Source organism: Zingiber officinale, chromosome 11A (genome assembly GCF_018446385.1).
Source record: "Zingiber officinale cultivar Zhangliang chromosome 11A, Zo_v1.1, whole genome shotgun sequence".
NCBI lineage: Eukaryota > Viridiplantae > Streptophyta > Magnoliopsida > Zingiberales > Zingiberaceae > Zingiber > Zingiber officinale.
The window spans coordinates 30,641,856-30,658,247 of record NC_056006.1 but is presented as its reverse complement, the minus strand read 5'-3'; the positions used below and the strand labels follow the sequence as shown (position 1 = coordinate 30,658,247).

Below are 16,392 nucleotides of genomic sequence, written 5' to 3'. Positions count from 1 at the left end.
CCAACACAATTTTAAATTTTAAGTTTCAAATTTCAAACTCCACTGTTGCTGCCGCTTCTTAGGTCCACTAGTTAAACGCCAATACGTGTATCATCTTTGTAGACTGAAAGTCGAGGCAATAGACTTGTTGTCCCCCATGATTGTTTTCCCAAGCAGCTTTCACTATGGCACAACGGTGCTAGTTTCAAATCTTCCCCTGATGCTAGTAGAGCAGCCTAGGCTTTCCCCTGATCAACTCGAGCATCCAAGTATTGTGTAATCTTCAAGGTCACTGCTCTGGGCCCTTAAACATACCTTCAGTGTGAAAGGGAAAAATTGTATTCACTTGCTACTCTTGTGAGCAGCAGTGATTACCCAACAAGTTGTATGCCCACCACCACTCTGCACTAGTGATGGTAGACTAGGGACCCAGTGATCTGAGAGGTTAGGGACACTGGGATTGCAAGTGTTTCAGCGGCGAATTGGTATGTACCCTTCTCACAATAGAGAACCAACTGTGTGAATTTTCCCTCTGTTGCAAACAGAGTAATCTAAGAACCTCCTTAGTTTTGCTCAGAGCACCCAATTCCAGCCTCTTACTTGTCGCCATGGGACAAGGTGAGCTGCTAAGAGCACTTTCTTTCCCAAGTGAGTATGGGTAGGGGTGACTGTCATCTCGAAGTTATGTCACAGCTCAATCCACACAGCCAACCCCTTATGTAGCCAAAACAAATCCTAGATCCTAGTACCATTGTTGAGGAAGAAGTTACAGTATCTCTGACTACTGAGAGAGTAAGGTTGCCTATCCACTGGTGTTAATGCTCCAATCTTCCACCCAAAAAATGAATGTGAACCTCTCAAGATCTTGCCACCAGCAGATCTGACTAGTCTCGCTGACTACTAACACAATGTTGACTGCAAAGGAGAAGAAGGTGGTTAACACTCACCAATTATGATACACATAATTTTATAAATTTTGAGTAGATCTGCACTCAGTGGGTTGTTGATTCACTTGGACTAACTGCTCAATATTTTACAAGTTGGACCATGAATTGATAAACAATGAATGACTAGCAGTTGGCTTTTATGGATATGCAGAGTTCTTTCCTCCACAGGATGTATATCCAATCACTCTTTCCGTGTAGTCTCCATTCTCATAGATAGGCATAGGGTGACAAAGCCATTCCAATTTGACAACATGTGAATATTGCATAAGGATTTCATGCATATTGCGAAGGATGCTGAGGACAGAACCTGAAGGAACAACTCAATATAGTTTGAAACACAAGTTGACCTGACTTAAAGAACAATCAACTACACTATGAGCACATATTGTAAAAAGTTAAGAGGGACAAGCATGAGCTGAAGGTGGTTCAAAAGGTTGCACTAGACATAGGTATCATAAGATGAGAGTATCAAAATATCTTGCATAAGGCATCCTGGTTAGTTGAAGTAGAGTTATATTTTATTCGCAGTGAGCCAAATGCACCTACCTAAGCAACAATGACCGAAATACAAATTTTTTTTTATGATCTGATGAAATGGAACAAAAGAAGCACAATTGTGGCACTAAATTGAAAGTCAGAAGAAAGTACCACCAACATCCAAAAAGTAGCATCAGAGTTTTCTGAATATTTTCAAAAGCTGCCGGGCACCTTAGCTCCAAGATCAGAGATGGATGCAGATCTGTTCAGATATGGGGCATTGGTCTCACAGGAACAAGAGTAGCAACTAATTAAACCTGTAGCCATCAAAGAGATCCGGCATACATAATTTAGTATTGGAGTTGAAGAGGCACTAGGATCGAACAGCTATGGGGCCAAGTTCTATAGACACACATGGTCAATGGTTTGCACAACTTTACCACAGCAGTTGTAGAATTTTTCATTTTAGGAATCACACCCATGTTGCACTTGTGCCAAAATCAGCTCATTCTGCAAGGGTAACAGATTATAGACCGATTTCTACTGTTCAATATTTTATGAAGTTATTGCCAAGGTGCTCGCAGGGAGGCTAGGTAATCTTGTAGGGAACATATTGCACCAGGCGCAGCCAACTTTTATTTATGGTCAGTCCAATATTGCTCAATATTAAGGAAGTTTGCTCGAAAACGAATATGCAAAAGATGCATCCTCAAGGTCCACCTTCAGAAGACATTTGATTTAGTTCATGGGGGTTTCCACTATGATGCTCTATTTGGTTTGAGTTTTTCACAAATCCATTTGGTCTATGCTTGGAAATACTTTCACATGCTTTTCAGTGGTCAGCGACTAGATTGGACTTTCAATATCATCCTAAATGTGCAACAATGGGGATTACTCATCTAGCATATGCAGATGACATGCTATTATTCACAAGGGGAGGTTTCATTAGTCTCAATTCTTGTAGAATGCCTTGAACTCTTCGGAAGAATGGCAAGATTGTGTGCCAACCAACTAAAGTCCAGAATATACATGACTGAGTATGGGTTGAATGAGTGTACCAAGAACAATTTGCTAGATGTCTCGGGCTTTCAAGAAGGTTCGCTTCCATTCCGGTAATTGGAATGCTCCTAGCCTCTAAAAAATTGCAGCCTTTAAATTATGGTGTTCTAATTGATGTAATTATTAGTAAGATTAATGCCTAGCCATTCCAGTAATTGGAATACTCCTAGCCTTTAAAAAATTGCGGCCTCTAAATTATGGTGTTCTAATTGATGCAATTATTAGTAAGATTAATTCCTAGCTGCGTTACAGTCTGTCATATAGAGGCAAGATAGAGTTAATCGGATTAATACTACAAGGCGTGGAGTGTTTTTTGATTATCCATTCTATTGATCCCATGTGGTATCATAGATAAGATCTATTCACTAAGCAAATCATTCGTCTGTACATCAAAACACCCACCACATTTGCTCACCGAAAGATGAAGGGGGATATGGCTTAAGGGACTTGTGGGTATGGAACAAAGAATGACTTTGTCTGGTCTTATGGAATATACAGAAAAAGTAGGACACCCGCTGGATCAAATGAAGATTTTTCGCTGATTAAAAAGCTATTATTTATCCGAGATTAAACAATTGACTACATAGGAGCTAGCAGCAGATCACCTTAGAGGATGGTTTGCACAAGCCGACAGGGGGTATCCAGAGTGTATGGATTTTTTCAGAAGGAACCATGAAAGCATGAACTAAAGAAGCTATATGTTCAATCCAGACATACGTTTACAATATAGCTTTCTGGCACATAGGAGACTGTTGACACGTGATTAGCAACAGTATGTTTGACAAGGCTTGTGTGCTATGTGAAACTATGGAGGAAACTTTGGAACACCTATTCTTTCGGTGTCTTATAAGTGGTAGGTTTTGGCGGAAGGTCCGTACTTGGCTTGGGATGCAGCAGGAAAGGAGCATATATTGACGGATGGTACGAATTTGCAAGCAACAATATAGAGGCTTATAGATTTTGACTAGCTATGCCTTGTGTGGTTCACCATATATGGTTGGCTAGGCATAGATGCCTTTTTTATAATGAACATATAGAGATAGATCCTATGAAGATACAAATACACGTGTTTAGTGATCTTTAAACATTACTCACTTTTGACTCCGGTCAGAATTGACTAAATGTTCAGGGTTTGGGATATGACTTAGGTATGCCCAAGAATAGATTTATGCAATAGACTAAAGAAGAAGTATAAAGGCTTCTGAAGGAAAGATGCATATAATAGCTCGACCCTTAACTAGTATATATAAGAAAGCATTCTATTCTCAGTTTACTACTAGTTAAGGATTGTGTTCCTTACTGCATATATTTGAATAAGCATTCTGTTCCTTCCTTTCTCTTTTTACTAATTAAGGGTCGAGCTTCAAGGAAAAGTTCACTTGAGCTATTTGTTCTTGGAATTTCTCTTTGTTCTTGTTTCATTTAATCTTCTCAATGTGTTGGATGGAAGTCAAAGAAATTATTGGCTCTGTATGGATGTGAGGTTGAAGTGATAATTGGTTGCGTGCCCCCTCAAAATTTATAAAATTTTCATAGTTATGTTTTCCATTTCCATAGTCATTATCTCATTAATACTACATCTTTGATTTTGAGAGCTTTTCTACTTTGTGTTAGAAGTCGGGCATATCATAAACAATATCTATACTCTTTCTTAAGATGGAGTGTCAATAGCATTAGATAAGAGGATATTTGGTCTAGTGTGTTTAGTCTTCCATTGATATTTAGGTTTAAGATTTTTACATTGTGTCACATATAGTCAGTCCCTTTACAACATGGAATGTGATATAATGTTTTCTTATCCTCAAACTTCAACATTTTGTTTGTCTTTGACATTTATGGTTCTGGAAAGTTTGCAAGGTCTAGATTGTGAGTGCTTTCAACTATTTTGTGAGTTTTAAATGTTTTGCTACTGCAAATCATATCTTGATAGTATTCTTTCAAATTTATCTTGTTACAAAGAGGATAAAGAATAAGCATTGCTAAAATCCTCACTAGGTACATACGAACTGTCAAGCTTATTCTATCAAGGTAGAATCCATCACCACATTAACTGACAATATGCAAACAAAGTATTCAATCATGTCAAATGATCTAAAAACTCGACAATCAAACTTAAAAAGCTTTTACGATTCTCAAAGTATTAAAAGAGAACACATAAGGGAAATGCAACCAAAACTAAACAAAGTACAAAGCAAGAAAGCAAAGTAATGAAAGAAACCAAAGCAAAGCACACAAGCAAAAAGATAAAGAAAAACAAGAAAGAGAAAGGAAGGAACAGATCTCCCTTATTTCATGACAATTGAAGGCAATTCAGTAGTAGTAGCCAGGTCGGGAGTGAAATGATATGAGTGGAGGTGAGGGCCTTCTTCAAATGGTAGATAACTTCATTAAGTTTCGCTCCCTCTAACATTGCCTCCTTGAAAGTTCTCTCAGGTTACGGTATAAGTATAGACCGCTCCTTCCACTATATACCCTTTGAAAGTTCTTCGGGGAGGTTGGAGGCTGTTCAGTTGGAGTATCCCCTCCGGAGTTGGGATGATTGTAGATGAGGCCAAGACTGCTCCGTCCACCATTTTTTCCATAGTGTTTGGCGGTAGAGAATCCACTTCGGGGGCTGATTATTGTAGTGGAAATTAGGGCCTTCTTTAGCATGGATCTTAGAGATGAGGCATAATATATGATGCGAAGTGCTATTCCAATCCACGAAGCAATAACCACTCCTACTGCATAGTAGGAGGGATCACAAAATAGATCCAATTGAAATGTCTAATCTGGGGCCTCTAGCTATTCATCACTCGCATGAGGATTAACTCATCATTTTTGTTTGCTACCCCAAGTACGCTTGCAAGTGTCTATCCAATAGTTTCATTGCGTTGCCTAAAAACACCCAACAGGTTCTTCTCCGGATCAGATTGAGGTTTCTGAGCAATGATAGCTAGAAACTGTTCATCCTCCTATAAGTATCCCTCCTTCAAGTGATCAGGAAAGAGTTGTAGCTCTAGTTTAGGTAGTTGCACAATTGAATAAAGAAATTTTGTAGGCATTGTCTCCACTATGCAAATGCACTTTCATCTACAACAAAATCACAGGATTAGTAGACAACTCACCACCATCATCATCCATCTCTGCCACATCAATAGTTTTATCAAGAGTTTTGCATGCAACATCCATATAATCAGAATCTACAACATTAACAACTTCATCAGAAATTTTGCATGCACCATCCTCACCATCAAAATTGGCATCATCATTAGGAATGGTTTATGAGGGAAGTTGGTAGAAATTGGTGCATGTAGCTGGTTGATGGATGATGCAATTTGGTTTACCCATTTCTTCAAATTTTGTACGAATTGAAGATTATTGGTTGGCATCTAATGTACGTGATCTTCTAGTTTCTGCACTGATGGTTGTGGTTGACTAGAAGTAGAAGATTCTGCATTGAGGTCTTAGAATGCTCCCCAAGGAGTTGGCTCTACCTGTTGGAACGACCGTGACCAATTAAGCATCGGATCATTTTGAAATTCAAGTGAACTTTGGTATGCTGGTCGGTTGTCGAGATTGGTTCATTGCTGTGAGCTGTTTGACAAGAGAAGCTATCTCATCCGACCTGCTCTTACTTTGATGTTGCTCATTAATCTGTTGCGTTCTTATAACTGAAATTTGGTTGATCTCTCGGATCAGGGACATAGGTACTGCCAATGGATCATACATATTTTGTCGTTAGGATTGGTTGTACTGAGATTGCTCAAGAATTTGTTGTTGCGTGTTCCCATATTTAAAATTTTAGTCTATCCAACCATAATTATAGGTATTATACAATGAATCATACCTATCATGTTGTTGGAGCTGGTAGTACTGAGATTGGATGGGAAACACATTGGCTGCAGCTGTTGTCTAATTAGTGAAGATAAAACTATCATCTTGTTGTGTCCAATCAAAAATATAGGGTTGTTGGGGTTGATGGTATTGAGGTTCTATGGGAAAAGTATCAGTTTGTTGCATGATGGGATATACATCAAATGGATGGAATGGACTGACACAAATAACATAAATATCGTAGGCTCTCATTGATTTTTCTGGTTGCACGGTTTGCTATTGGTTCATAGCTTGGAGCTGTGAGACAATAGAAGATATCTCATCCAACCTATTTTCACTTCTATGTTGCTCGGTACTCAAATACAAGCCTTATTAATGCATCCAAACTGCTGAAAATAAGCATCCATGTTTGCTCACAAAGGAAAGTTTCTTGTCTTATACTGAAACATTGACAAACAAGATCAAAAGATACCAGAAACACACAAAACAAAACGCATGGATATAAGAGAATTAAAGCCCTAAACAATTTTAAAATATTTTGAGACCACTACAGGGGTAAAAGTAGGTGAAAATGGAACTGAAGAATGAAATTAAATTTTTTGAAAAATTGGAAAAGTGATCTAAACGTTGAAATTTGGCCAAAATAGGCTGTTGTTATTCACGGAGAAGTTGAGTATTGATTCCCACACCCAATTTCTCCTACCTTAAAAGTTTGAGGGCAAAGGGGGATACTAAAATTTTTGACTGAAAACAAAGCAAAAAAAATCCCAAGATTATTAAATACTGCAAAAACTCCCGACAACAGTGCCAAAATTGATAATATGTTATACGACGGTTATAATTCAAATTTAAATTACCGAACCTTCTACACTAGTATAGTATAGGGATGACTCAGATTGTCTCTATCAAGGAATATGCCCGGCGAATGACAATTTCAGGATTAAATGATTTTATTTTGGGTTTTAAGTTTTGGTGTTGTAAATGAGTTTGAGTTTTAGATGCTAAGACTAACAAATGAAAAACATCTTAATTTAACCTAACCTACTTGCATCCAAATGAAGAACAAACATCACTAATATTCAAATGAACTAAAGCATTACAAGAAGTAAATGAATTGAAATGCATTGATAAAAAAAAATAATGTAAAAGCGCAAGGGGAATTTAACCGAACACATTGCAAACACAAAGAACAAAACTAAGCACTGAAGATAAAGGAGCTCTCCCTCCAATTGTGGTGGATGGTGCAAATCGATGCTTGCAGATGAGAAGTAGAGAATCCCCATGCCTTCCTCTCCTCTACAAGTGGATCATGTGGAATGAGCCTAGGAATCCCAAGAGCTCGAGGATGGAGATGGATGCAGAGCTAGGAATCCCAAAGCTTCGGTGAAGATGGCTTGTCGGCGGTGGAGATGATGGTCGGAGGTTAGAGATGACGATGGAAATCCCCTTTTGTCTCTTCACCTTGATGGATGAAGGTTAACATCTGATGAGCAAGGGAATCCCCTTTCCTCTTCGTACGGTTGGATGATGGTGGAGATGGCCATCAGAGATGGAGATGATGGAGGGAAACCCCTTTTATCTCTTCTCTTTGGAGGATGGAGATGGTTGCCGAAGATGGAGATGATGGAGGGAACCCTCTCTCGTCTCTCCTCTGGGAGTGGTGTGCGTTGGATAGGAGGAAGAAGCTTCCATGATAGATGATGAGATCATGCCCTAGATTTTAGTGAGACCCTTTATATTTGAGTACACAACACGATCGTGCCCTAGAGCACGACCAGGCCATGCTTCTTATTGTGGGCTGTTGGAATTGACTTGGATCAGGTTGCAGAGAGGGACACGATCACGTTGTGTCAGGGGACATGACCAGGCCGTGTTCCCTGCTATAGTGAGCTTATGACTTATCTTATGATTCTGGTTGACGCCATCTTTTGATTCCTTACAAGGCCACATTCATATTTTAAGAAAGAATGTCATAAATGTAGAGATATTGAAATGAAGCTCCAAATTAACCCTTGAACATAAAATACGATAATAATCAACATTTAAGCATACGAGAGGATTAAAACGTCAAGTACAAGAGCCAAAATAATACGTCAAAATGTTGGTTATCAAGCATCCCAAGAGGAGAAAAGATAGCGATGATTTTGAGAGTGATCCACCGACAAATTATAAACCTTAAAGTAGGAACCGAGAATTTCAAACTATGTTAACTCGATTTACATGTTGCTTATATTATTTATGTTTTCTGCTAGGTACTAATCTGATCATAGGTAAACATGAATGAAATCGAGCAAAAGACAATAAGCATCTATTCACCCCCCATCCTATAGCTGTGTCATGCGATCTAACAACCCCTAACTATTTTGGGTTTTTTCAATATTCTCTATATCTAATTTTTATTCAATTATGTCTGAGTAAACTTACTAAATTACTTGATAATCTTCAATGTTGGTTTTGTTTCCATTAGATTACAGACTAAAAGGGTTACTAGCTACGACATGAGTCTTAGGATTGAAGTTGAGTGTGCCAATCTAGCACTGTCTTAGGTTGGGTTGTCTCAAACCAAGCCAACAAACCCTAGTGTAAACTACTATGCATTATACATTTTAAAACTAAAAGTATAAAATTGGGAAAAATATAGGTATGGATTTGAACTTTTGTCCTATTATAGGCGTCCTTATGTATCTTCCCTTGGAAGGAGCAAGACTCATATAATTCTATTTCTAGCGTACTTTAGGCATGGAATCATTAGGATGACCATGTAAAAGGACATTTTTCCCTTTGTGTTGGGGGGATATCGAGTGTCCTTTCTCTTAAAATGATCTTGTTCATCTAACTAATCCCTTAGGCATATAGAAATCCAACTTCTATTTCCAAATTCTTCTAGTTCGGTTGACTTTTTTTTCTTCTTTAGCATTCAATTGTCTGTAAGAAAAGAAGACTCTAATGCTATAGCAGGCATGCGAACAATTACTATATCATGTAATGACGTACAATATTTTTCTCTCCACCAACATAAAATATCTAAATTTTCATATATATTGCCATCTTATTCCCTATTTGCGCCAAAAGCCAAATAAAATGTAACTCATTTACTTCATAGCTTAAATAAACACCCGTATCTCTATCTTGTTGACTCAATCTCGGAGGAGAATTTATGACCCTTCCATAGACTTACACGTACTTGTGTATTATTGTATTCTTACTAATAATATTAAATGTAGATGTTGTGATTTCTCTGAGCTTTAATTCAGACTTCAAAGTATGATAGTGTCAAACTTGTCATATCTCTGAATGGTTTAATCCCTTTTATTCATTAAGATCTAAGGCTTGTATGGTGGTACTTGTTATGTGTTTAAACCGTTGGACTGCAATAAAAGCTAAGAGTAATTTCTCTCTAGGATTGCTTAATATAATTGTTAGTTTAATCATGCTATGGATGTGGAGTTTCGATGTTTAACGAGTATTTAAGTTTGGAATTGTGAATCTCATTTGTGTGACAAGTGTCCAGGAAAAGTCCTTGTAGGTCCGGAGACCGCAAGGCAGGAGAAGTCCAAGAAGATTGGAGGTTGGATTTTTGGTAAGGAGAAGTCCTCACAGATTGGAAGACCGGATGCAAGACATGCAAGTTCAAGATCGGATTCTTAGAAAAAAAAAAGCCCGAGCAAATCAGGAGATCAGATGCAAGGGTGGATGAAGACCCGGAGATAAGGAAGCTCCAAACACTACAGTATAGGTAATAGGAGATTCATAATACTTGTGGGATAAGGGTAGTGAAGTTGGGCATGTTTTGATCATTAGAATGGATGAAAATAGTGTATTAGTCTATTGGTAATATATAACAATCGATTGATACATTGTAAACTTGAACGGAGTTTACGGTTAAGGGTTTAAGTGTGCAAAATCCTAAATTGGGTTTAGTAGTCAATTGTTATCAATGAGCAATCAATTGCTTAGTCGATTGATATGGATGAGTAATCGACTGCTGAGCAAAACCCTAAACCGGTTGGGGCTTGTGCACCAATTGATTAATAAGGATGATCAATTGACTGATGCGTAAACTCCTTGAATCGAGGTTTTCCACAGAAACCCTAACAGTCAATTGCTGTCATATAGCAATCAACTGTTTGACCAATTTAAACAAACAAAATGTTTTCAATTCAACTAATCAATTTGACTAAGTGGCATCAGTCGATTACTATGATGGAGCAATCAATTGATGGACTATTTTTAGTGAACATGTTTTCAATTTGACTGATTAATTTGACTGTTAGCTAGTAGTCGAATGGTAGCCTTTGGCAATCGATTGCTATTTAGAAATATGGATGATATCAATCGTAAATCGGAGTCAGTGACTGTTCAATGATCAAGTCAAGGTTAAACTTCAACAATAGTCGATTGCTAGGTAACAACAATCGACTAACGGTGGCAAAAAGATGCAACTAGCTCGATTGAAGGCTCTTTAAAAGGGGGTTTTGACTTATTTCTAGAGCACCCTTGGCTCTTATTTTCTCCTGCACGACTCAAGTGATAAAAACTTCAACTTTCAACATTCTACAAGTGAAAGGAAGTAGATGTCTTGTGTTTAAGGTTTTCCGTTCTTGTCTCTTCCAATTTCATTGTTTCATCCAATCATTGCTGTAATCATGGTTGTAGTACTCCTGTAAGAGGTTTCCCCACCTCCGTATTTCATCCACGGAGGAAAATTGTTAGTGGTGTAGAATGCTAGGTTGGACATATGAACCAAGTAAACCGATCATGTTAGTGTTGTGTTGTGTTGTGTTGATTCCCGTGTGCCGAAGTCTTTCCACTGCAAAATCTCTCATTCGATGCACAAGAGTCATTCACCTCCTTTCTAGCTCGTACGGGTCCTAACAATAATAACTTTGATTTGGTGTAGAAAAGTCATATTAATAAGCATTTTAAGACTCCTACCTTACATAATCCATCTATGATCAATAGAAAATTTCCCACATCAAAATAGAAGGTGATATCACTCTCCTCTGTAGCTTGCAATTCCTATCAAATTGGGAAATTCCTTTTAGAGGCGTCAATCCCAATGATTCATTAGTGACAGTACTGAAGCTTAGTCTATATGGTTCTTCTAGGAACTCATTATGAACTCTGTGATTGGTATCGTTTTAGGATGGGATAATTAACAATGTATAGAGCTTTCTCATTCACAAAAACCAATCATATTATAACAAGAACAGCTATAATGTAATTTGTTCCCATGTACATTCTAAATCTGGATGTCTTCAACATAAAGGCATATCCTGTAATTGCTTGCCGAAGGATCCCTGGTAATAAACTTTTTTCTGGGGTCACATTTTACATGCTGATGGATAATTTTGGGTTTTTTTTTCAGTTGATATCAGATTACAGCCAAAACGAAAAGAAGAAAAAAAACCTCTCCAAGTTCTGTTATCTTTCCCTGCAATCTGATACTAGAGGAACTGGGTTTACAATGTTTATCACACCACTCTCTTGTGAGCCCTTGAAATTAATATATTTTGAATTAAGTAAAACAGGAACATTTTATGCTGTTGAGTATTTTTTGTTGATAAGTAAAATGTTTATATTAATGCAAGTTCAGAATACAATACTTGGTAATCAGCAACGCTCCATGTCTAATATAATATCAAATCAGAAAACACTCGTAATGACCGGTGAACATAGGTTTGTACATTTCTAAAGATCCTCTCACTATCCAATTGTCCCTCATCAAAGATACAACTATTCTAGCTCTCCAAACAAAATGTATCAAAGCAAATATCGCAAGGTGTTTGGCGGTAGTCAAGAGACGACCTCCTTTGAAGAAATTCCCGAAGACTCGCAGCATCCACCGGTGATAGACATCACTTGCCCCAGATGTAGCCACTCTCAGATCCTCTGCCATAAGATCGTAACAGGAGGGCACTCAAAGAACAAGCGTCTCACGCAAAAATTCCCAATGAACTGAGTCAAAGACCTTTTGAAGGTCAACCTTCATAATGCATCTAGGGGAGATGTACTTCCTATGATATCTCTGGAAGAGCTCCTGTGCCAGATGAATATTATCTGTAATGAAAGGTCCTTGTACAAAAGCTGCATAGGATTGATGAAGAATTCCTCCTACTACCTCTAATAATCTCGAAGCCAATAACTTAGAGATGACTTTGTAGAATCTTGTACAGCAGGAGATCGATCTATAATTTGTCACCCCGCTAGCGTGGGCTGATTTTGGAACAAGCGCAATCAAAGTATGATTCTATCTCCGCAATAATTTTTCATCGGTGAAAAATTCCAAAACTGCACTAGTGAAGTCTAGTCCCACAATGTCCCAAGCATGTTTGAAGAACTTTGAGCTATACCCATCTGAGCCGGGAGTCCTCTGATCACCAATGTCAAATAGTGCTTTATCTCCTCAGGGAGTCGCTCTAAAGCATCATGCTGATCAACATGGACATGTTGGTCGAATGTCATGCAAGAGTGAGGAAAGTCAGTCGTGCGGCCTATAGTCTCCCCAAGTTGGCAATGGAAGTGTTCCATAAAAACCTTACCACATTCTCAAATGATTCTATAAGACTAAGCTTCTCCACTACAATGATCTCATTATGCTTATTATTACGTTTTACTAGTGCATGAAAAAGGGAGTGTTCCGACATTCTTGAAGTAGCCAATTTTTGCACATTGCATGGAAAAAGAATGTTCTGTAGCATTTAGAAGGGTTGCAGTTTGCTGCAACTCCTTGTAATCCTCTGTAATATGACCATGCAGCAATCCATCACCTTGGGCCTCTTCTAGGCGTGCTCGGGCAACAACAACTTTGACATATATATGTTGATAATGCTCCGCGTTTAATCTCCTCAAATCTGATTTCAATGTCTTTTGGATAATGCGAGAGCCCATATTGTTTGTTGCTTTGGACCACTCGTTGCTTGTATTCCACCCATTTTGTCTCCACTAGTTGTGAGAACGAGTCATGTTGGACCCACATTGAAGAATTTGAATGATTTCTAAATGCGAATTCCTCCACCGATGATAGAGATTAAACATGCTGAGTGATCTGATAAACAACTTGGAGGTGTGAACTTTGCAAAGCTTTGTAACTTGGCTTCTAACCATTTCTATTAATGAGTTCTCGATCCAGTTTGCAACATATATTACCATTCGTCTATGTGAATATGCAGCCTGTATATGATAGATCCTCTATTCTGGCAAGACTCACAAAATTATGATAATCTACTATGCAATTCTGAGTAATCGATAACCCTCCACACTTGTCCTTGGCCAATAAGTAAGAATTAAAATCCCTAAGGACCAACCATGACATCCCCATATATGTGGAAATCTGTTGAAGCCTTTCCCACAATGCCTTCCTCCTCACCATAAAAATCTGACCAGAGACAAACGTAACCACAATGAGCTTTCGAGACATCTTGCAACAGATCTGACAATGAACGAATTGCTCATGCCACTCCCAGCACCTCCAAATCAACTCATCCCAAATAAGTAGTATTCAACTCCTACCCCTTGGTTATCATGTTGTTTCACTTGTAGCTGTAGGAACCGCTGTGTCTTCAGCTTTTGGTAACCCTCATCCAGTTGTTTCACTTCCGCTTGGGTCGTCTTTTGAGGTTGTTATCTAACCTACCGTCGCAATTCTCTATTGGCCTGAACACTAGGTTGAGGAACTGCTGTCCTCAACGAAGGAGCCACCTAAGTGTGGTTCCTGGATGACCGCCGCCCCTTGTCACGCATCAGATTTGGTAAGCTGGTAACTTGGAATATTGTGGCCAATTCGGCAAGCTTCCAATCCAGCTGGAGTTGCCAATTAGTTCTGAAACTTGCCGTCCAAGTGAATGAGAATCAGAATTAAATCAGATAGCCTTTAAGGAGAGAATTAATTGTTTCCGAAGACGATTAATCTGCCACCCAAATCCAGAAATAAAAGGTGAGAGAAACTGCAAGCCTTCCAAATAAAAGAGTTTCCTTGTGCGAAATCCAGCCACAAGGATCCACTGCGTAGCCACTGATTGGGTTACACAGACATGGCAGCATAACTTCCATGTATCTATTCTCCACGTCAGCCTTCTTCCCCAAACCAGCACCGGCAGGAATTGCTACTGGCGTTGAAGAGCTTGATTCCCTCTGCTTCACTAGCCACAAGAAAAGATTTCTTCCTACATTTTTACAAAATTTCAAAGAACCAATTCTGTAAAATACCCAAACTACCAAGGAAAACCTCCTCCCCACGTGAGAAGATCTCATCCAGGGGACCTCTTGAGAGCACCACCAAGGTGTGGCACAAAATAAGTTTACCACGAACCCACACTCTTGATTAGAACCCATTGAACAAGAGCACTTTTCGCGACAAGAACTCTGGGATGATTTGCTGGCTCCTTCTCAGAGAGAAGGGAGAGTTTCTCTCTCTAAACGATACAAATCTCCCTGACAGATAATATGCTATTGAGTATCTTGACAGTGTGAAGAAACTATTATCTTTATTGTTAGTTTAGCTGGAATGAAATGACAAATGGTATCATGTAAATGTTTTTCTTTCCCAGTTTTTATATTTTTGTTTCATACTGTCAGTCAGTTCTCTTTATCCTTTTCTTTATTGGTCTGGCTTCTTATTTATTAAATGCTTTGTTTTTGTATCTTTTTCTAGAACTTTCACCATGTTATCATCTTACTTCCAGATTAACCTTAGACACTAACTATTACCAAATTTGTGTATCCTGCAGTTGTCCTGATTCTGATTAATCAGTGTCACATCAAGGGATTCAGCAATATGTTTGAACATGAACAACTGTTCGGCGGTGCATGGCTTGGTGCATATGCTTCATTGTGTTTCTCCTGTGGTTACTTTGCGTACGACCAATTGGACATGCTTCTGTATCGCCTCTATAGTGGTTGGATTCCTGGTATTCTTGTTCACCATTTGATTCTTCTGGTTTGCTTTACACTGGCTCTGCACAGGAATGTCACAATCAACTATCTCATACTCACTCTCATATGCGAGGTAAGCAAATGCCTCCTTTCTCTTCATTTCACTTGTGAACACCTCTCACACCGTGACATTTGAAGCTTAATTTGTTCTCCTTAATTTTTCCCTAGTAACATGTGATTGTTTTCAGCTCCATTCAATCTTTCTGCATATGAGAAAAGTGAGGAGGATCGCTGGGTTTGGAGATGCAAAAAGTAGAATGGTGAAAGTTGAATGGGTGCTCAACTGGACCACTTTCTTCATTGCAAGATTTGGATCCCACATACTTATAACATACAAGCTAGTAGCTGATGCCGCTAAGTTCAGGAAGGGCATCGAACTCCCACTAGCTCTGTTTGGAATGGTTGGTATGAATTTGCTTAACATCATTCTAGGCCTCGACCTCTACAAGGCTTATAAACGTGAGAAAAATGAGCGAAAATGTCAGGAATAGAGATGGGTTTGCTCTTTTTCTCATTAGTTTACACATTTTGTTGGAATGGAGGAACTCAGAAGTTGGTCTAAACCATTAGAGGTGGAAAAATTAGAATTGTCAGGGGTAGAGTTGAATCCATTTGAGGTAGAACAAGTTAAATGAGTTCTCAAACCTTCTATTGTTGCGCCTACGATGTTCTAAGGTCTCTAAGGGCTTGACCAAGGTTGAAGACATTAACTCTTGGTAATCTCTCTTGTGCTTTTAATTTCATTTATTATATTGAGAGATGAGTGATCATTATAAATTTCATTTATTGTATTAAGAGAAAAGTTGTCATTGTAAACATTCTAGAAGTGAAGTGATGTAAGAGGTTTACTTCAAAATCTCTTATACAGGGCAGTTTAGTGGAAACATTCAAGGATGATGTATCAAATGCTTCATAGGCTGTGAAGAATTATCAAAGTTTCTAAATCATGTACATTGAATTTGTTAGCATTATTTTGTTTGTATTTGTTATTATATTTTCACTAAGTACATATTCGACATAAACAAAAATACAAAAGTATTTCACAAGAATTAACATTTGATTTGTTCTCATCTTTGTCGGAGAAAGAATTTTTATTTGTACTCCATTCACTCCTCTCTAGTTGGGGTAATTCATATTTGAACCACCATTCATTGGATTTTAAGTTGTATCAATATGCCTA

General features: G+C 38.3%; 1 protein-coding gene across 1 annotated transcript in view; it reads left to right on the top strand.

The window, feature by feature from the left end:
* The window catches only part of LOC122031842 (TLC domain-containing protein 2-like), a 43,775-nt gene extending 27,612 nt beyond the window's left edge, over positions 1 to 16,163 (top strand). Inside the window, exons 2-3 of the mRNA XM_042591023.1 lie at positions 15,008 to 15,285; positions 15,401 to 16,163. Of these exons, the coding sequence (XP_042446957.1) occupies positions 15,008 to 15,285; positions 15,401 to 15,703 (581 nt within the window). The 3' untranslated portion in view covers positions 15,704 to 16,163. The remainder of the gene's footprint in view (positions 1 to 15,007; positions 15,286 to 15,400) is intronic.
* The last annotated feature ends 229 nt before the right edge of the window (positions 16,164 to 16,392 follow it).